Raw genomic sequence first — 22099 nt, 5'->3', positions numbered from 1 at the left:
ACCACTCAAACCAAGCGAACTGAGAGTTCTTCCTTGAGATTTTTCTAATTGGATCTAGCGGAGGAAGAACCATTTCCTGACTGCATGGTGCCAGAGGATGTGAGCATAGGCCCCTCCTCAGATACCGTGTTTCCCCTGAAAAGCCAGACCATCAGCTCTAATGCATCTTTTGGAGTAAAAATTAATGTAAGACCCAGTATTACATTAAAATAAGACCGGGTCTTATATTAAGTTTTGCTCCAGACGACACATTAAAGCTGATGGTCCGGCTAGGTCTTATTTTCGGGGAAACACAGTAATAGGAAACTGCGCAAAAGGAGAACATGAAATCCACCCAGGGAGAGGGGTATCAAAAAGACAGAATCTTGACAAAATTGGAGGCCCCCGGGTTCAGCATGCTTAATTTTTCAGAGATTTCTTCCTATGCTCCTACCAAAAGCCTTCTAACACATCCCTCATTTTGCTAAAGTTAGTTGTAATAAGGTGTTTGATCATTTGCAAGTAAGTGTTCTATGTAATTCAGGCCCTTTGAAGATCTAACCAAACAGGTCATCACACAGGCAGGATGAGACTCTGGGACCAAAGCCCCTAATGCGCCCGAGCACCAGAAGAGAGAGAGAGAGTCAGCCCCAAAGGGAAGCAGGAAAGGAGCTAACAGACCAGCTGGTTAAATCTTCTCCTCTTTACTAGAGAGCTAACACAGCCCAGAGAGGACCAGTGACAAAGGTATTAGGTGGCAGAGCTAGGATTCAAATCCAGGGACCATCTTCTCTCCTGCCTCTCTTGCTCTGGGGCACTTTCTCAGCCCACGTCTACACTCATGCACATCCCAACTAACACTTGTGTTAGCAGTAACTTATGAATGAATTCCTTCTCTTTTCTCCACTTCGGTCCCCAGGGAGCTCTGTACTAAATCCATTCAATTCTACCAGGAGTTCAATTCTTAATACCAGCTCCTCCCCATTCCTATTACCCACCCTCCAGTCTCCCACTTATTCAGCAGAATGACAATTTCATATCCACGTGTTCCCAAGATTCCAGTGCCATGTGCACACACTATTCTGAAGGTGACAATTTAACTTCTTTCTCACGGACAGCAAAAAAGAAGACTGCTGACCTAAGGCCAGCTCCGCCTAATCTGTGGCTTCTGGTGTGGGAGTTTCTGAAGCAGAGCGTCTTAAAGACTCCAGCCCTGGAATACAACATGCTGTCCAGGTGGTGTCCCCAAGCTATATGTAAAACTAGTACAATCCAAACACAACGACATGTTACTTCGCATGACGGTACAGTGTTCAAATTTCAGGTCTACACAAGTTCCTTGAATGTGACACCAAATTGGAGGTCCCAACAATCACAACAGATCTATAGAACATAAAAGCTAGTGATTTAAAAAAGATTGAGTGCTTTCATATACTAGAGAGAGTAAATTAGTACATTATTTCAGGAGGGTAATCTGACATGTGCACTAAAAAGCTTTAAGAGATACGTATTTGATGAAACAATTTTACTTGTAGAGATTTATACTAGGTCTCAGCAATCACAGGTGTAGGCAAAAGTTTTAACTTTAGGTACTTCCACTACTGTTTAAAATAGATACCTATTTAAGCCAACTATCCCCAACAGTGTGAAATTCTTAACTTTTTGTACCATATTGGCAGTCTGCTAAAGCCAATGGATACATTCTAAGAATAGTTTGTTAAATATGTAAAACAGTGATCAGAATTTTGAAATAGTGTTGAACGTAACATATCAAGATATACACGCAGTGACTGTAAAGGAACCAGATACAAAACGTCCAATTGTCCTATAGATAATGATGATCACTGCCAACATATCAGGTCGGGCTAACATCTTTGTTATTTGTTGCCTACATTTACAATAGAAAGAAATGCTACATTTCAGTTAAACACTGGTGAAAAATAAAGACCTAAGTTTTCACCTGGCCCAGTTAGTATATTCCCTGAATTCTACCCATGGACCCAGGTTAAGAATCCCATAATGCATCTCTTTAACGGTATAATGCTATGTCACCTAGAAAAAGACATAGAAAATGAATGACACAGAAAGAGAAAAGGAAGAGAAGGAGGCAAAATCACTACATGGTGTGTTCAGAAAGCTTTCACTTTCATAAATATATATATATATATATATATATATATATATATATATATATAAGAAAAATACTGGAGAGATATACTAAAATGTTAAGAGTAGTAATCTTTGGGTAGTGGGATTTTATATGTTTTTTTCCCCCTCCTAATTTGTTTTCTTCAGAATTGTTCACAATGAACATATCATTGTAATAAAAAAAATACAAGTTACTAAACAGAGTTAGGTTAACTCAGATTTCACATTCTCTAAATAAATTTGAAAAAAATGTTTTAAGTTTTACAAAGAAAAGTCCCTATTAAAAGATTTTAAATTTGACATTAGGAGTTCAAGAACAATACAAAATTAGGATTATAATTCAATTTAAACTCAATAAAACACAGAATATTAACACTAGAAGGGCCCTGGGAGTCTACTGAGTCCACGCTCCTATTTCACAGCAGAAACATCCCCCCTAGTACTGATTCCAGGAGCCTTAACCCTTGACCTCTGCACAGTTCCCTCTCCCCCCATAACTGTACTCATTTCTTCTTCAACGAAAAAGACGTGAATCGTCTACCTTCGGAAACTGACTGCACCACGTGGGAGTCATGCTACCTGTCCTGGAGACATCATGGAGCCTTGGCTTTTAGTGGTAAAGCCCAGACATTCCAGCAGATGGGGATGGTACCACGCAGACCAAGGCTTTCAGAAATTAAACATCACACTCCCTACTTTACAGAGTGAGAAAAAGAGCAGAGTCTGCAGAAGGGCTCTAGAACATCTCACAATGTGTTATTTCTTTTCATGGATTGGCTCCCCCTCCCACTTTCCGCTGCGGCTCTTCTGTACTTGTATTTCTACAACTCTCCTCAAGGCCAAGTGTTGTTCTGGGCCCCTCCCTACAGGTGACCTCACCAGAGGTGGCCTGAAAGAAACAGAGCCTCAGGTTCGCCGAGCCGCCCATTAGGGACAGAGAGGCTGGCAGGTTCTGGCTCGCGCCTGTTCGCTCTCCTCCACTGCACACGTAGCTCTGCCCCACAGCAGGCCCTGGAGACAAGAGCACGCCCGGCCCACCAGCAGGTGCGGCAGCAACAGCCTTCCAGAGTCCCGCCTCCCTTCACACCTGACTCTGGCAGGACCTGTGCCGGCTTTGTCCCAGCTTCCACCTACTGTCCAGCAAAGCTGCAGGCGGGCTGGAGAGGACCACACCCCTGGCCTTTCAAGCCCCACTCCTCCCTCAGCTGCATAACGTCTAAGTCCTGTAACAAACCCTTAGTCCACAGTACTCATCGCGTCTGCTGCCCCGGCGAACCCTGCCGGAGCCAGTCTCCTAGGGGACATGGCATGTGCAGCAGAAATCATGCTCACAACATCCCACAGCAAACGTGCCGGCGAGAGCCGAGGGCACGAGCACACCTCGCCTGGCTGGCCAGTCTGTCACACGTTCCTCTAGAACCGGCACGTCCAATTCAGAACCACATGAGAACCACATTCAGAACCACTGGGCACTTAAGAAGTAGCTGCTACAACCAGGGAAAGGAATTTTCAACTTTCATTAAAATTAAAAAACTGGTAACTCAACTCTGTTACTGGAAAATGTTTAAGTATGGTTCAGAATAACTTCAGCACGTGAATCTACATTTTCAACTTCAAATTTTGTGAAGCCTAAATACATATCAATTATTTCTGCATATCATTTTGTAATAAATACATCTATCAAATCATTATGTTGTACCCATACAATGTTGTGTCAATTATGTATCAATAAAAAATTTATATATATGTATGTATATACTGCAGTATGAAGACTTAGTATAAAAAAGATCATAACACATCTCATTAAAATTTTTTATATACACGTTGAAATAATATTTTGGAATAAACTATATTAAAACAACACACGTTAATTCTATCAACAAAATAAAAAGGCAACCTAATGAATGGGAGAAAAATGTCTGCAAATCATGTATCTGGTAAGGGGTTAATATCCAAAATAAACAACTCATACAACTCAATAGCAAAACAACAATCTGATTTTAAAATGGGCAGAAGATCTGAACAGACATTTTTCCAATGATGCTATTCGGATGGCCAGTAGGTCCATGAAGAGATGATCAACATCACTAATCATCAGGGAAACACAAATCAAAACCACAATGAGATACCACCTCACACCTGTCAGAATGGTTACTATAAAAAAAAAAAAGAAATAAGTGTTGGCGAGGATGTGGAGAAAAGGGAACACTTGTGCCCTGTTGGCAGGATTGTAAATTGGTGCAGTCACTAAGGAAAAGTATAGAGCTGCCATTTGATCTAGCAATTCCACTTCAGGGTATTTATCCGAAGAAATCCAAAATACTAATTTCAAAAGATATATGCACCCCTAGGTTCATTGCAGCATTTTTTACAATAGCCAAGATGCAGAAGCAACCTAAGTGTCCATCCACAGACAAAGATGTAGTACATATACACGATGGAGTATTATTCAGCCATAAGAAAGAAAGAAATCTTGCCATGTGCTACAACATAAATGAGCCTAGAAAGTACACTAAATGAAATAATTCAGAGAAAGACAAGTGCCAATGATCTCACTTATATGTGGAATCTAAAAGACAACAGTAACAAAAAACCCCAAGCTCATTGATACAGAGATCAGATTGATGGCTGCTGAATTTACTTACAAATACACATAAAAATGGTTAAAATGGTAAATTTTATTTTACCCCACACACACACAAATCATAGATGTCATCATTATTGAATGTGAGAGGAGCAGAACCTACACGAACATAAAATGAGGGCCTGTGCAGCGTAGGCTCCCAGTTTTAGAGGATGTATTCAGTAAGCAATTGTATGACGACACCCACCACGTCCCAGACCCAGCACTGAGGATCAGGAACGCAGGGATATTTAAGAACTGATCCTTGACTTCAAGAGACTCTGCATCTAAACCAGAAACCACCATTTAAAAATACGTGACCCCAGCAATGCTCTCACAAGTGCATTCTTTACATACCCGCACCCATCACAACCCCTACCACCATTTAGTGAATAAGCGCAGTTATGGGTATTTTTCTACATATTTGATTCAAGCTTCACAAAATCCTATAAATGGGTACAATTATTACTCCTCAAAACTGCCAAGGTCATCAAAACCAAGGAAAGTCACAGTCAACGACAGCCTAAGGAGACACGGCGACTGAATGTAATAAGGTATCTTGGACGGTACAGAAAAAGGACATTAAGCAAAAACTAAGGAAATCCAAATAAAATCCTTTCAATACTGGTTTGTTAGCTGTGACAAACTCACTACACTAATGTAAGATGTTAACAACAGGGGAACCTGGGTGTGGAATATCTGTACTACCTTTGTAACTTTTCTGTGAATCACAAACCTATTAGAAGTTTATTGTAAAAAAATTTGTAGTGGAATTGTTGGGTCTTCTGTAGGTGAATGTTTAAATAACTTGTTAAAAATCTACCAACCTGTTTTCCAAATGGCTTTTACCATTTTGCATTCCTACCAGCAGTTTATAAAAATTCCAGGTCTTCCATATTCTTGTCAATTCTTGGTAAAGTTAGTCTTCTTAATTTTCAGACATTCTCATAGGTGTGTACATTCTTAATATTTTATATTAATGATTTTTTGGTCTGTATTTTGTCAAGATACATGTGTTTGCTTATGTTTTTCAAACAAGATCATAAAGATCAGACTTCCTGGCTTCCATGGGAAACTGGCCGCTGCCTCAATCTAAATCTCTCCATCTATCCTCCAAGACCACTCGGATCAAAAAGGGAACAAAACTACTCACAACCTGAAGGTACAGAATATGTAGAAGACAGAATACCATGAACTTAAATGTGAATGTTAGAGCGGCCCAAATGTCCGAAACCGGTATACGCAGCTCTGGAGCCCACATGAGAAAAGACTACCAGGCCGCAGCAAACAAACAGGAAATGACACGAAAAAATTATCATTTACAATAGCAGCAGACATCTATCGAGAACTAGAGATAAACCGAAAAAAAAAAAAAAAGATGTCCAAGACGGCTACAAAACATTGAGAAAAATTAAAGACAACCTGAAAAATGAAAGGATAGACCAGATCATGAATTGGAAGACTTGTCAACATACCAATTCTCTACAATTCGATTCAGATTCAATGCAATCTCAAGCAATATCCCAGCAGAGGTGGTGGGGTAGGGGGTGGGAGTAGGACGACTATATTGACAAGTTGAATCTATGATTCATATGGAAATGCAGAAACCTAAGAAAACCAAGACTCATGAAGGATAAAGCTAAAGGACTCCTCTACCAAGTATCAAATTCTATGATAAAGCTGTAGTACCTAAGACACCAAGAATAAACAGACCAATGGAAGGAAAGTCTCCAGAAACACATGTGCCTGATTCATGAGAAAGGTGACACAGCAGTACAATGAAAAAAAAGATGTTTTTTCCCAAATGGTGCTGGGTCAACTGATTATCCACTTGAATAAAATTAGTCTTGACCTTCTACCTTACACCACATACAAAATTAAATCCCAGATGGCTTGCAAATCGAAGCATGAAAGGCTAAACAAAGTTTTTAAAATTAAACATAGAATATCATCATGACCTTGGAATATGCAAACACCTCTTAAATAGGACACAAAACATTAACCATAATGGAAAAGTCAATAAACTGGGCTTCATTAAAATTTAAATTTTGTTATTAAAAAGACACCAATTGAGAGTATAAAAGCAAGCCACAGATTGGGAGAAAATACTTTTATTACCCATATCAGACAAAGAACTCATATGCAGAAGATGTAAAGAACTGCTACAAGTAAACAGGAAAAAACAGCAGGTAATCCTAAAGAAAAATGAGTCTAAGACTTGAAAAGGTACTTCAGCAAAGAGGATACCCAAAGGTCAGTAAACACGTGAAAAGGTGTTCATTAGTCATCAGGGAAATGAAAATTTAAACCACAATGGAGTTACCATTATACACTCACCGAAATGGCCAACACGACACACACAATACCAATTGCTGGTGAGGATGTGGAACAACCCAGACCATCTTGAAAGTGTGCCATCTGGTGCAATTGCTGGGAACAACGGTTTGGCAGCACCTATTAAAGCTGAAGACACGCACACCTTATATACGGCCCAATACTCGTTCTCCACAGCTGCTGGGGGAGGAACGGGATCTGCCAGCGCCACGCCAGCTCCCACCACTCCACACACAACAAGTGCCTCCTGGGTGGGTTACTAGCCTAAGAGCCTCTGCTGAGCCCGCCTGAACCCCAGGAAATCACTGCGGCCCTGCCTGGCAATTCCTGGGAATTCACACAGCTCCCGCCACCTCCCTCCCTGCCTCACTTCACCTCCCCATGTCTCTTTCATCGCTACACAAGGGCAGGGAGCAAGTCTGCTACCTAACGAGAGGCTCAGCCTCGCCTTCTTTCTTGGAATACCCTCGCTCTGTACAAAGGCTGCCTTTGGAAGACACTCCCCTGGTTTGGCCTGACAGAGGAAGCAGCCCCCCACCCACTTCCCCTCCACTGAGAGGGAAGGCGATCACTCCAAATGCAACCCCCTACCGTGGTCTTTCTGTACAGACCAGGGAATGGCTGAAAGAATGTCTGGTAGCAGCGACAGCTCTGTGGCCTCTTGGTAAGCTCTAGGGGAGTAATGTGGCCCCAACTGTTGGGGGACACTCATTGCACCACGGGTCACTTACATCTCTTCATTCTCAGCTTTGGATCCTAATGTACAATTCTGAAGCAACAGGGAAAAAAACTGACCCAACACCCAGTTATGCTGAAATAACTTTCTCTTTTTCAAAGCCTATTTCAAATGCTGCTTCATCCAAAACGTGTTTCCTAGTTCCTTAACCAATACGATCTCTCCCCTCTGACCTTGTTATAACACTTTTCCAGTAATGCCTTGTCAATCGAGTGTGTAGTTGTTACAACTCTCACCGCACACCATGCAATGAATTATTTGGTCACAGCTGGCATACAGCCTTGCAAGTGACCTACCTCAAACATTAAATGGTACATAACTACCATTTAGGAAATACCAAAGGTAGGAACACCCATATGAAACAAGTTGTGCAATTAAAATTAAACATGATCTACGTAAAACCCAAACAGCAATGTGACCCACTGTGCCAGGATATACGTTTTTTAAGTGTTTTTTCCCACTACAGAACATGTTTGTTATAGAAGAACCTGTGGGAAACAGCACACATATAAACATCCCTGCGTTATTTCTGTCCATCATTCCAGTCTTTTTCTATACTGTTTCGAGTTTTGCTTCTTCGTTGCAGATACTGTGACTGTCTTTCTATGTCACTAAGGAATCTTCTGCAAACATCCTGAGTAATGACTGCAGAGCATTCCATCGTATGGTTACTTAACTTTCTGTTGTTGCCGAATTTTCCCTAGTTATACTGCTGCGATAAACAATCTTGTTAAACGTTTCTACCGTTCTGATTATTTTCTCAGGTAACATAATTAGTTTTGACCGGAAGCTACCAGTCCAGGTTATTTCTTAAAGTTTTTCATGGAAAAACACACCCAGGTTTACTTCCTCGTTAACCACAGGCTGGTTTTTCGCTGGCCGACTCTGTCAGGCAGGGGTCCAGCTGGGGGACGTGGGAAAGCTGCCCCTTGCTGTGGGCCAGGCAGCCCGCTTCACCACCCCAGACCAGGGTCCACAGCCCTGAGCTAACATCTCGAGTGGGGACGGACGGGCAGAGAAGTGACCACCGTACAGTGGGGGCTGGTGTGAGAGACGGGCTCAGGACAGCAGGTGCTTGTCCAGAGCCTTTCCTCCAATCCCTTGAAGTCCCTTCAAACTGCAGGGTGGCTTCCTCACCTGAGCCCAGGAGAACCCTGGGAGGCAGACTGGGCAGGAACCACTCTGTCCCACAGCTGGGAAAACTACTTTATCGCACTGCCCAAGGTCAACTTTAGAAGCCAGGTTTCCCCACTTCTCCAAGGCACAAGTCCTCCTGTACCTCTTGGATGTGCTCGGAGAAGGACTTGAACAGGCCAAGAAGCCTGTACCTTGTAGTTCAGCCAACCACTCACCTGGGCAGAGTGCAAAGGTGACACTTTCACCAGAGCCTGGCATCTTACCAGTGAGGCCATCGGGATTGTTGGCCAACGGCAAACGCACACTCCTGACTAACCAGGGGTCCTTTCCCTTGGGCAGTTCAACAACCTAGCACTGGCTGAAAAATACTTTGCTGTAAGTTATAAAAGTTTCCAGAGCATCAGAAGCAACCCAGTAAAAACTAAGCCATTGTCATGGTAATCTAAGTCATGCAATTTTCTCAAGGAGAAATGCAGAACATGTATGTAGAACCAAGCAGATTCTCTGAATTTTTAACTCGGCACAAGCTAAAGGAGAAAATAAGGGCTAGCGCATGACTTACTCCAGTATCAACAGCAAATATTACACATATACTTTTGTGGAAGTTCGATGGGGCAAGGCCTCCAACCCCCCTCCCCAATGCCCCTCTCTCAACTGCCCTCCAATATACATTTTTTTAAATTAGTTTCAGGTGTACAAAATACTGTAATCGTTAGACATTTACACCCCTCACAAAGTGATAACCCCCCGCCCCCAATCTACTACCCCTTTGACATCGTATGGAGCTGTTCTAGTTCCACTGGCTATTCCCTATGCTGTACTCCACATCCTGTGACCATATATATGTGTGTGTGTGTATATATGGATATAAAACTCTAGTTGACATTATTATTCAGCTTCAGCTTCAGGTGTACACTGCCGTGATCAGGCATCAATGTGATAGAAACAAATTCTACAATTACCACAAATCAGTTTCCTTCGTAATGAACCCCTCTCTCAAATATTTGGTTACGTTATGTTCACATACTCCTGCATCTTTGTGCAAATTATTTCTAAGGCCAAGTTAAAAAAATAAATCTAAAAATTTATAACCGGAAAGCAACAATTACCAGTCCTTGTTCTAAGAATTCCTGTTGTTGCCCAATTTTTTAAGGTCCACGTTAAAAATTAAAAATATGCTCACTTTCATCTAGAACAGCTCAAACAAAAAACATTCCATCAACATTCTTATAACATGTTGCAATTCCCACAAAAAGATTGTGAAACACTGTTAGGACTTCCAAGCCTGCTTGTGAAGTGTCATCTTCAGGAAACGTGGCCCTTCACTCCACTATTCTGTGGAATATCCTAAATATCATAAAAACTAAATGCATGTTGACTTGCACTTATGTTTAAAAGCAATTACTAGTCAAGAGCTGCACTGGTCAATACACTAGGCACATATGGTACTGAGCACTTGAAATGCAGCTAGTTCACACTGAGCTGTGCTGTAAACGTAAAATATATACTGGGAAAAAATAAAATAAAATGTACTCTGGATTCTGAAGTCTTAGTACTAGCAAAAGAATACATTGTCTCATTAATAGTTTTATATTGATTATAAGTTGTCATAATATTTTGTATATATTGGGTTAGATAAAATATTACATTAATTTCACTTTTTTTTAACGTGGCTACCAGAAAATCTACAATTACATGACTCACAGTATAATTCTACATGTAAATAGTCTTGTCACCTTGACCTATCCTTTTTTACCCAATCTTCTTGAGTACTATAAAATAGATTTCTACATCATAATCAAAGGCAGTCTTCACCCAGGGGGACCCCAATTTCCATAAAGGAAACTACAGGAGTAACAAGTACTGCCAGAGATTCAAGATTATTCTTCACAAGCTGCCTAGAAGCAGCTCTGCATACATGCACCAAGTTTTCAAACCTAAGTCACCTGGCAAATGATCATGAATTCCTCGATTTACGGGTGTAGTGCAGACTCTACTGAAATCCAGAGAATTATCCAACATGGCATTTATCCTTCGAAAGATACTGGCATTGCTACACGTGGAGAGCGCAGGGGCTTCCTGGTTGTCCCAGCAATCTTTTATCCTTCCCGCTTCTTCCTCCTAGACACAGGAAAAAGATATTTAGGTTTTCTACACTCCTCTGGGATAAATGGAGACTTCACTCGCCCTTCCTCCCAACCCCACACCATGAGTTAGATAAAAGTCACAAGGACTTGGGTTTCCTGCCTGTATATTAAAATGCTTACTGAATGTTTGCTACGAGCAAGTTACCCTGCGAAAACTGCCTCAAGAACCTTCTCCTCTCACGGGTCGTGTACAGGAATTACGTGGCACGGCACGGCGGCAGCAGCATGAGCTTTACAAACAGACACACCTGATTCAAAGCTTGAGGTATGCGTATACAACAGAACATTACTTACCAATAGAAAGGACACTACCTACACAGATAAACCTCCAAAACTTTACGCTAAGTGAAAAAAGCTAGTCATCAATGACCACGTTATACGAGTATGAGCCCATATATACAAAATGTCCAGCTGATTAATTGCCCTCAACTGGAGGGTGGTGGTGGTGGTGGTTAATGGGTACAGGTTTCTTTTGGAGACGATGAAAATATTCTAAAATTAGATTATGGCTGTAAAACTCTGTAAATACACTAAAAATCACTGATCTGTACATTGAAAGGTGAACTTTATAGTTATGTAAATTATACCTCAATAATGTGTTTGAAAAGTTTGGTTCTGCCATTTATTGGAAGTTACTTAACTTCTGTGCCTCGGTTTCCCCATTTGTGAAATGGGAAAAGAGTATCTATCAACCTTTTGATGAGCTGTATAAAGTACTTAGCATGGTGCCAAACATATGATAGCTGTTACTGCCACACCTGAAGACATAGTTAGAGGAGCTGTGGTAAGTACCAAGAGTGGTACAAACACCACCCAAAAAGATTTGTTTAAATAAGTTGTACAATTCTATGAGGTCATGAAAGGTACATACAACTCGTGTGAGGCATTACGGAATGAAAGAAGCACTCCCAGATATATAATTATGAACTGAACCCGCACACAAAAGGGATTCTTTTGGTTTTCTCTAGCTCAAGAAATCACAGCACCACCCACCAGCTGCACTAGACAGAAATCTAGGTACCATTCTTCACTCTTCAGTCCCCCTCACTCACCACATCCAGTGCCTGACATAGTGTTACGAAATACTGGCTGACAGACTCAATCTTCTAAGGAGAGTCTGACTCATCAGCTCTATGATTCCCAGTTATCTTGAAAAACATAAACTAAAAACAGACCAAGTAAGGAAATAAGTACCTAAGATCTCAGAGCTGGTCACGGCACCAAAACTGTTAAAAGCCTGGGGTCACTTTGTTTAGCCTATTAAAAATTCCAGATAAGCGTGAGAACGATCACAAGCTTTTACAGTTTTACAAACTCTGCAACACGGCCTTAAACGGACAAACTTGAGTTCTGTATCATTCTCAAGCTCTTGGAAAGACTGGTGTCCTTTGCAAGATGTGTGGATGACCAGAATTCACGGTCCTACGAGAGAGGCACCATTGAGAGTGGTTAAATCCACTGACACAAGACCCTTTTCACAACTGTAGGTTTCTAAGAGGACTCTCCACTTCACTAACGCAATGCCACAAAGGCTAAGACACAAGCATTTACGATCAACCTGCAGCTCTTCCGGCTCCATGCTTCACTCACCCACTGCCTGACACACATCCACCAATTGCCTGCTATCTACAGTGAGCACCCCAAGGCTAATACGCAGATTAGAGAGGGACTCAAAACCAAAAGAAATTTCTGAAGTCTAGAAAGGGAACTCAGCCTGGATCATGTGGAGACCACAACTCAAGCTACAATGTGCTGTAAACATGCATGGTCCTCTAAGGCCAGGGGGCTCAGAGGAAGACACTGTGCCTGGAAGTGGGGGTCCGAGGAAGGGCTGAAGAACACAGAGGACAGAGGAACATGATCCAAAGTGGTCTCTGTGTGGCACGCTAGGTACAGGAGAAGGGAACAGAGTGGAAAGGCGGCCTCATATGCCGGGTTAAGGATTATCTTCTACATCACAGTTTCCACGCTTTAAAAGGCCCCTCCTAATATACAAAAGTTAACCTAACCCTAGGTACTACAACAGATGTGATATATATGGATTCTCGGGTCCTGGCCACGCTTCAAAGTAAGTAAATGACAACTGCATGTGAGTCTTAGAGACACGGAGCAACCACATGAAAGACGGAGACAGGAGAGCCAGGGAGGAAAGTGCCCCAGCAGTCTGGAGAAAGATGCAGACCTGGAGGCCTCTGGGAGAAAGCTGCTTCCCCAGGAGGAGGGGAAGGTCTAAGAATCTTACGTCTCAAGCAGTCTGAAAAAATCTAATTTAGGTGCATGCCTTGACACCTCTGCCCCAATCCCAGTCCTGTCAGGAACACACACCACAACCTCCAAACTCAACAGGAAGAAATAACTGGCAATGATAGAAATGCAAAACAACAATTCTTCCTACTAGTGGCTAAAAATGGCCTCAAGATAAAACTGTTATAGTTCTACCTACTTATTGTCAGGTTCATGAGGAATCCCTGCTAACACAAGCTATTTTTTTAGCAGGTCTCAATTTTCTTCTCTTCAACCGGTAAGAGCTGACACTCCCACCGTGAAACAGTGATTTCCTGGAGCAATAATCCTCAACTGGGAGGGCAGAGGACGGGAGACTACCGTCTACAACAAAGCGTCCCCCTTTTCGCAAAGAAAGTGTCCTCCCCCAAACTGTGAATCACTGTTTCACTCGATCAGTGAGAGAGAACGGAGAAGGAATGGAAGGAAGGATACAGGGGGCAAGGGAGACAGAGTTATGTCACATCAAGGCTCTGGAGTTATAGAAATTGGGGAGTGGTTTCCAAAGGAAAGCTAGAAGTTATGTATTCATCTAGCATCTTTCTATACTGAGCCTCTAGTGGTAAAAAAAAAAAAAAATAATTAAAACAAAAACACCCAAACAGTGTTCTTTCCCCCAAGAGGACTCTAGATTGTAGCTGGGAAAAAAAAAAAGAGACTAATTGGGTAGAGGGGATAGAATCAGATCAGCCCCAGGAGACAAGGAAAGGGAAGAAATTGGTTCTGCTTTTAGACCTGCTGGGTTTAACATACCTCAGCGAGACATATCCCTCCAGGAGGCCAATCAGAACGATGGGTCTTGAGAACAACCAGGGTTAAAGAGTTCAACCTAAGCCCCGATGAGAGAGAACTGGAGCTACAGGAATACACGGGCCTCTGTGCAAGGACAAGAATGAGCCAGCAGTGAACCACAGGGAATGTGGCATTCAGGGGGAGGAGGAAGCCTGCAAGTGCCAGGGCAAGAAAAGATCTAGCAGATAGAATCGGGGAAAATAAGGGAGCAACACAGTCTTAGGAACCAAGTGGGAATTTTAGGTAAAATAAGATAATCAGAGACCAGCAAAAAACAGAGGTCAAGGTGCGTGATTTCTAGAAACAACACTCCTCTGGAAATGAAGAGACCTGGGCTCCAGATCTGGGTCTATCATCTACTCACTGTATAAACTTAGAAAAATCACTTTTTATTCTAAGCTTAGTTCTCCTTGTTGGTAACAATAGTCAGACATTAGACTCTGGGCTTGGCGTCAACTCCAAGTTACACCTGGGAAAGGTCTCTAACACCTTTTGAACTTCAAAACAATGCCAAAATTACAGCTTAAAAAAAAAAAAAAGTCCCGGGAGAAAGGGTAGGCTTGGGAGACAGATGGTGTCAGAGCTAGAAGCAGAAGCACAAAACCAGAATGCCGAGAGCATAGGTGTTTAGTCAGAGATTAAGTGTTCTGTCCAAAGACACAAAAAAACCCCAACCTGCCCTTCCAGGTAACTGCTTTCCTCCAACAGAAGGGAGCTACTCCCATGCCTGTGTCAACCGGACTTGAGACCAAGGTGCTAAACTCGTCAGGGTGGTACCTGGATCAGTATATTACACTGGCTAAGAAAAAAGAAACCAGTGACACTATTCCAGGCAAGTCACTCTCAGAATCAACAGCTACCTGCAACTGTGACCCATTTTAGCACACAAATCAATCTTTAGACCTACCCTCCGGGGAGTCTCCAATTACCTCAAGGGAAGTCATCACAAAACAGCCTTTAAAATCAAAATCAAGAATGTTACGTCACTATAACCTAGAAGGGTGCTCCAACCATACAGGGACTAAATAGAAGCCAAAGGTTATCCATGCCTACGTGTTCTGCACAACTGAAAGGAAAGCAAATCCCATTTGGTCAGGACTCCCCACATACACCTGTGTTATTTACACACATTATACATTAAGATGCAAAATAATCCCTAACAGGAGCCTTTTAAAATCCCAATAGCAAAATTCACTGAAAATTACGTCCACAATGTAAATTTAAATACACTGAAATTTGGATACCGACTTTTCATGGAAAGTCAGATAATTTTCCTATGACCTATTACATACATTATGTACCTTTCACTTTGATTTTTTCAAAAGCTAGTATATTACAACTGAGAAATGCCTTATTTGGGGGGGGGTCCTATATCAAACATAAAAACTTTCAGCATTTGGAATCTGTGCGTACAGAACATGATAAGCTCTCATCAGCAGGTCTAACTAAAAACAGGCTGCAACAATGGCAAGAAAGAAAATGAAGGGCATTTCCAAAGCTGCAATGTGGGGGGCAAAAGGGTGCAGGGGGCAGCAGTGTACAAAAGGCTTAATAAACCTTGGAAGAGGCCATCGGGTGTTTCTTGGTGCTTCTTGGTTTTAACTCCAACAGAAGCAACATTCTTTGTGTGACCTCCTCCACTCCAACCTCCAGGTCCTGCCCCTCCTACCCCACCCTCCCTCCCCCCAGGCTTGCTGGCAAGTCTCCTCCGAGGCCGCACAGCTTAGATACTGGCTAGGAGAAGCCGTCTTGCAGAACAGGGTGGAATTAGCACAGCTCTTCCACCAGGGAGAAAATTATTTGCTATTTGATCCTCCACCACTAGCTACTGAAGACAACAGCCTAAATAGTAATCTCTGGGTTTGGCATTCCTGTCCCAAACGTCCAGCCAGAACTACCAACTCACTAATTTGCCTTTGCAACAAACACATAACAATGTTAGAGAACAGGCTTTTAGCTCAGGGCCCTGGGAACCGATGAACGAGAAAGCCCGCACAGATATTACCTAGCACATAAACACTAAAATACCACCAGAAAGCTGCGGTAGTCACCTCACCCGTCCCCTCCACCACCGAATTCCCAAACACTGAACTCAATGCTCTGTAAAGGTTGCTAGAGAAGCTGGGGGCAGGTAAGAAACTGAAGTTTTCATCTTCTCAGACCACAGGTAAAAAAGCTACCTGGTTTGTATTTGAGTCTGCCTACTCACAGAAAAGGCTTTTAATATACTCTTTACTGCGGTATGCTTTTAGTGCTTTGGGATACATCCCTTTACACCTGTAGTGTGGCTGTGTGTGCTGCTGGGATTCTACGCGGTGCCCAGAACGACAGCCCAGCCCCTCATTGCCTGTGCGGGGAGCTCATCCCAGAAGATTTTACCTCGTACTGCTAACACCCTTATTAATTCTTCCTGGAAATGTAAGAGACGGGACGATGGAAATTTTGGCCAAGAGACAGAAGGTGATATTTAATAAGCCCCATTCTACTTTTATAGATCCTAAAACAATGACATAAATTCAAATTTTGCCTTGTCACAGAAGGAAGAAGTTAGTGACATTTTCACTGTTCAGAAAAAGGAAAATCTTAGGTACAGAGGCTTGAGAGGGTCACCCCACTGTGGCAGGAGCCTGCCTGCTCCAGACCTCTGGTTCCCTCAGAATCAGCTCACTGCTCTCACACACTTCATGGAATGACGGACACAGCACATTCCTCCCGATGTCCACACTGCCGCACTAATGTTCAGAAGACCCAGACAGCCTTCCACGCTGCCAGAGGGTCCCTGGATTCCTTGACTTTGATTCCTGAGCCTGTTCCATCTGCAAAATGGGGGAAATCTAAAAGGGAAGTTTTAGGACAGATCCCAAAGCAGCCCTCAAGTGGACTCCAATCTTCCGTAAGATTGGCGGCTTACGTATGAAAAAAGTCAAAGATCCATCAACTCTGGACTCCCACTTTCAGTGCGACAATCAGCTACTGGTGGCTCTCTGAAGAAGCACCACCCCTCAGTCCTTCCTCTCCCTTTACTCCTTTATGTCACCTCAAGCTCCTGAAGGGATTTGGGTTTCCAACCCGTTTTAAGGATTTAAACACAAAATAAATAGCGTGGTGACCGTGACAGTACCAAGACAGGTCCCACTGTTGGTAGTTTGTTAGCTAGTGTGGTGTTGAGCCTGGAGTCCTACTACCTGTGTCACCTTCCTCCACGTTCTGCCTCGCGGACACTGGTGTGCGTCCCACCCACAGTGAGAACCACAGAACCGTCCCATATCAAGAACCTAGGACCCGATCCACGATCGTGCACCTCACTGCTTTGCCCTGCAACCTCCTGTCCGCTGCACAGCGGCCCTTCCACGCAGGGAGATGTTTACAAGACACCGCTTGGGAAGGGAGAGGCGGAAGTTTTATATAACAGCGTCGTCCACGTCCAAGTCCTAGTTCTATCAAGCGGGCATGCACTGCCAGGCCACTGGAGACCAAGTGGTCAGTGCGACGAAAACAAACTCGACAGCAATGTGCTGGTGAGCCCTGCACACCCGTCCGGAGGGGCTCCAGGCAGCCGCTCAGATAAAAACCAACAGACCAGGAACCGCCACCACGCCGAGGCTTCCAAGGTTTCGTTCTGTTTGGAGCAATTTCATTTATTTTTAACCCAGTACGTGTCCCTAAAACTAGCCTCAGTCGATGCACTTGCAACTGGCGAACGTCAGCGCCATCACGTCCACCACCCGAGGGGCAAACACGAGGCAGGCGGAGGACGAGCTCCGCCCACTCGCCCCTGGCCCAGCAAATGACGCGGAGCCGCCGTGCACTCCACGGCAGGAGGAAGAGAGAGGGTGGCTCGGTAGCCAGGGAGACAAAGGAAACAGTTGCCAGAGAAATGAAGCACCACCAGGAGCCCAGACTGTCGGCTGGGGGTGCAGTGGGGGTGGGGCGAGGCCTGGCGCAGCTGCCCTGGCTCCAAAGTCTCCTGTTGCTTCCGACTCTCTGCACAAGCCACCCCACCGCAGGGCACCGTGCAAAGGGGCAAGGCCTGCAGGACGCGCACGTGCACACAAAGCTGTGCTCAGAGCGCCGGGTCTGTCCCGGCCACTTCCAGGGGCTCCGCTCTGGCCTTGCCGGGGCCCTCTGGGAACATGGCAAGCAAGTCAGGGTCACCTTGGCCATGGGGAACAGCCACGAGAGGAAGAGCCCGGGAAGGACGACCGAAGGTGAGTGACCTTCCCTTGGTCTGAATGGCCAGGCCCCGGCACCGAGGACAGGCACAGGCCTTCCTCACGCCCTCACCAGCGTGACGGCCAAGTGAGCAACCCGTCTGGCTCTCGCTTCTGTTCTGCCAAACCTGGGGCCACAGCTGAGTCCGCACCTGAGCGAGGGCCCCTGGCCAGGTCGTGGGCTGAGGAGAGCAAGACGAAGCCGCGGCCATATGCACGGCTGTCCTCAGGCCAGGCGCCATGTCTGCGTCGCCTCGTCAGCCTGCATGTCCCCCAGCCCCCTCGTCCCCAGGACCCACCTCAGAGCCGCGGGTCCCCCAAAGCAAAGCCTAGGCTCACGTGCCCGGCCCCCTACCCGGACCTCAGCCACCTGGCCAGCCCCGCCCTAGAACTCCGGCTTCTACGCCAATCGAACGTGTGAAGTCACGTGACCTCCAGGGCTCGGGAGGCGCGCCCTGCACGAGGGACCTGATCCCTCCGCCTTAAAGGAGCCGCGTCGCTGCCGTCGTGGCGCTCGCTGTGACTGCAGGGCCAGAGCTGGGGGTCCCCGCTGCCAGTTGCCCCGCCCTACTCAGGCCGCCCTCTGGTTACGTAGATTGCGGGGGTCGCTGAGGCGCGTGAGCTCGGGCTCGGCGGCTTCGGGACTCATGTGCGACGGCTGCGGGGGAAAAAGCAGCGTTCCGGGCGCGGGGGCTTCCTTCGGTGCTCTCAGCTCCGGTCTGAACAGACACACTCGAAGCCACTGGGAGTCTGCAGCGCAGCTCGGAGGCCCCACGGGCCTCCCCCAGAGGGCCGCGGCGCCTTTAAACCCAAAGGCCCTGAGTCACGAGGAGGCGCCTGTCCCCCCCCCCGTCACCCCTCCACGAGGCCCCACGCCCGCGGGCACGTGACACGCACCCCGCCCGGTACCCGCGCGCACTGGGGCGGGGGAGGGTGCTCCGCGGACCGGCTGAGGCTGCGCGCGGACCGTTAGCTGCCGCGGCCAGGACCCGGGCCCGGCCCCGCCCCGGCGGGCGGCAGCGGCGGCGGCGGCTCTTACCAGCGGGAACGCCATAGGGCCGGCGTGGCTCTGCCGGACGGACGGACCGGCGGGCGGGCCGGCGCGGCCAGGGACGCGCAGACACGTGGGCACTATTTTTGCAGCAAGCCGCGCAGAGCGCCGCACCCTGGACGGCTTATAAAGCCCCGCGGAGCCGCCCCCCGGCCGGATGCGAAGCACCTGTGTCGGCCCCGCCCGGGCCCCCGCCCCCGCCCTTGCAGCCCCGCCCCTTCCAGTGCGCCAGGCGGAGGGCTCCGCGGCCCACCCCAGGCCCAGGCCCAAGCCTGAGCGCGGCACTAACCTAGTGACCCTGGTGAAGTCACTCATCTCCGCTGGGCCTCAGTTTACCCCTTATGAATTAGGACGCGATTTATAAGCCCCAGCGTCGCGGTGGCAATCCCCTTTGCCAGTAAAGTCTCCTTTAAAGTGTCCGCACTTTCCAAGGACTCCTCTGGCGAGAGCCAGCTTTGCGCGCCCCGGTCCGAGCCTGCGCCCCTGGCTCCAGCAGGCGCGCCCACACAAGATCGACTGCTCTCTGTGTTGGCACGGGGGCGCTGGCGCCCGGGGATTCTGGAAAGTTCCAAAAACACCAGGGGGCCTCTTTGGACTGCAGTTCCCTGGGGAAACCGCTTCCGACGCTCCTGCCAGGCTGCGATAGGAAGCTTCACGAAGGGTAGGGCGGGGGGCAAGGGGCGAGAGACAGACCGCCGTGGGCTGGACTGTTGTCTGGAAAGGCGTCCCGGGGTGGGGTGGCTGTGGCAGGAGCGAGCGGACCGGAAGCCCCAGGCCAGTGCAGAGGCGGAGGTGGCATTCCAGGCGGGGAGACCAGGCAAAGGCAGAGAGGGGACACCGAGCAGAGAGCTCCATCTGACCCAGACGGAAGATAATGCGTGCTGACACCGCAGGAGGGAAGCCTGGGTCTGTTTGTGAAGGAAGGGCCTTTATTTTGCAGAGTAGGAAACTATTAAGAATTGCAAACAGGAGAATGGCAGTATCACGTCTCTTTTAAGATGTCACTGCAGACTTGGTAGAGGTTGAACAGAAAAAGGGGAGAAACGAGGGACCTGAGTGAGGAGGAAAGGGATTGCGCTTGTTGAGCATTTCTAAGTGTTTTACCTGTGTTACCTCACCACCGTCGTACTATTTCTAAAGCACTTACTGTGCTCCAGGCTCCTCATGGCAGTTGGGGAGACGGGACTGCTGCCTTCCTGGCAAGCGGGTGAGGCTGGCCTGGATCTAATGGCTAAGGGGAAGGGGCAGGTAACTAGGTTTCAGTCTGGGGCAGTGGAAGGAAAGGAAGTCAGTGGTCTACCCTTGAGTTTCGGGAGGTTTAATGGAAGAAGGTGGCGAGGGTCAGAAGGGATGCTGGACTCAGTGACAGTGAGAGCTGGCCCGTCTCCATCCACAGACTATCCCATGCTTGGTTTCTGAGGTCATGCCCAGAGAGGGTGATGGCTGCAGGGGCAACGCAAGAGGGGGCCCTGGCACCCCCTAGCCATCCACTGCGCCACCCTCTTTCCCTTCAGAGGAGCTGCTTAACTGCGCGTCCTCTTCAAGATGGTCCATTCCAGCAGCCCAGGAATCCATACCTTCTGGTTCAGCTTCACTGGGACACTTCCTTCTCTAGGAGCAGTCCACCCCATGTCTAACCCTGGTGTACAAACAGTACATGACAGCTGCAGGCAGGTGGTGTACCTTGCTTGACTTCGCAGGGGGTGCCACACCCAGATATCTATAGTAAAGGAGCCAAGTGAGGGTGGGTGAGAGCACTTAGAAGGCACGAGCTGGATACTGTGCAGGAATGAGGTCCCAGCCCAGCCAGATCTTTCAAGACCAACTGGAAATAGTTTGTGTCTTTTTTGAAATGGGAAATCTTCCTAATTTTAAAGTTGGTCAATAATTCAGATTCAAAGAGCCAAGCCCAGCAAGTCCAGGGGCCTGAGCAGCTCCCTGACCGCCAGCTCATGATCCTTTCCATTCATTCCTCCTCCCTGACCCAAAGCCGAAGATAAGAATCTGAAACCTGGAATAGTGCCCAAGAGAACAGGTTTCTGGGAGCTCTTTCATATTTTAAAACTCCCAGCCGTAAGAAAAGGAAGGCATCTTTCAGGTGACTTAGAACAGAAGTTTCTGCTGCCTAAATCCCTCTTCCTAAACTTTGTTGCAGGTCTCACAGAATAATAGTTGGCCTTCACTGAGCTCGTATTATGTGCTTGGCACGTACTATGTTCTAAGTGTTTTATCGAGGTTAACCCATTTTGCAGGTGAGGAAACTGAGGCTCAAAGAAGTTAAGTAGCCCCAAAACTCGCAGCTACAAGTGGATCAGTGAGGACTCAAACCCAGGCAGCCTTCTGGCTTCAGACTCAAATCTTAACCAGATAAGACAAAACTTCCCGCACCCTTATGTGTGCAATTCCTTCTGACTGACCCCAGAGTTCACTGTTGGCGGTGAAGGGAGGGGTGGCTGAGTCCAAACACAGCCATATCCTCAGGTGTGGATGAGTCCTTGCTCCCTGCCTGTATCAGCCAGGCCTGCAGGGTATACAGGAAGAACAGTACCTCTCACTAGAAGGTTTCCATAATCCACAGGGCAGGGTGCGGAGAGCAGCAGAGGTGGAGATATTAAATGACTTGGTCAAGTCACCACAGCTGGTCACTGGCAGAGGGAG

At 46.4% G+C, this 22099-nt stretch overlaps 1 protein-coding gene across 6 annotated transcripts in view; it reads right to left on the bottom strand.

Moving 5' to 3' along the window:
- The window catches only part of CPEB1 (cytoplasmic polyadenylation element binding protein 1), a 52487-nt gene extending 32322 nt beyond the window's left edge, over positions 1-20165 (bottom strand). Inside the window, exons 1-2 of one of the 6 annotated variants that reach the window (XM_033100285.1) lie at positions 19731-20165; positions 10904-11078 (exon numbers count right to left, since the gene is read on the bottom strand). In XM_033100285.1, coding sequence (XP_032956176.1) covers positions 10904-10979 — 76 coding nt within the window. In that variant the 5' untranslated portion in view covers positions 10980-11078; positions 19731-20165. Of the gene's footprint in view, positions 1-10903; positions 11079-18822; positions 19182-19429; positions 19603-19730 lie in introns of those variants that run through there. The other 5 variants (XM_033100282.1, XM_033100284.1, XM_033100286.1 and 2 more) reach the window with 5 other exon arrangements.
- Positions 20166-22099: the final 1934 nt, after the last annotated feature.

The sequence above is a fragment of the Rhinolophus ferrumequinum genome, chromosome 28 (assembly GCF_004115265.2).
Source record: "Rhinolophus ferrumequinum isolate MPI-CBG mRhiFer1 chromosome 28, mRhiFer1_v1.p, whole genome shotgun sequence".
Classification (NCBI taxonomy): domain Eukaryota; kingdom Metazoa; phylum Chordata; class Mammalia; order Chiroptera; family Rhinolophidae; genus Rhinolophus; species Rhinolophus ferrumequinum.
The sequence above is the reverse complement of the archived record's forward strand: the minus strand, read 5'-3'. Positions and strand labels throughout refer to the sequence as shown.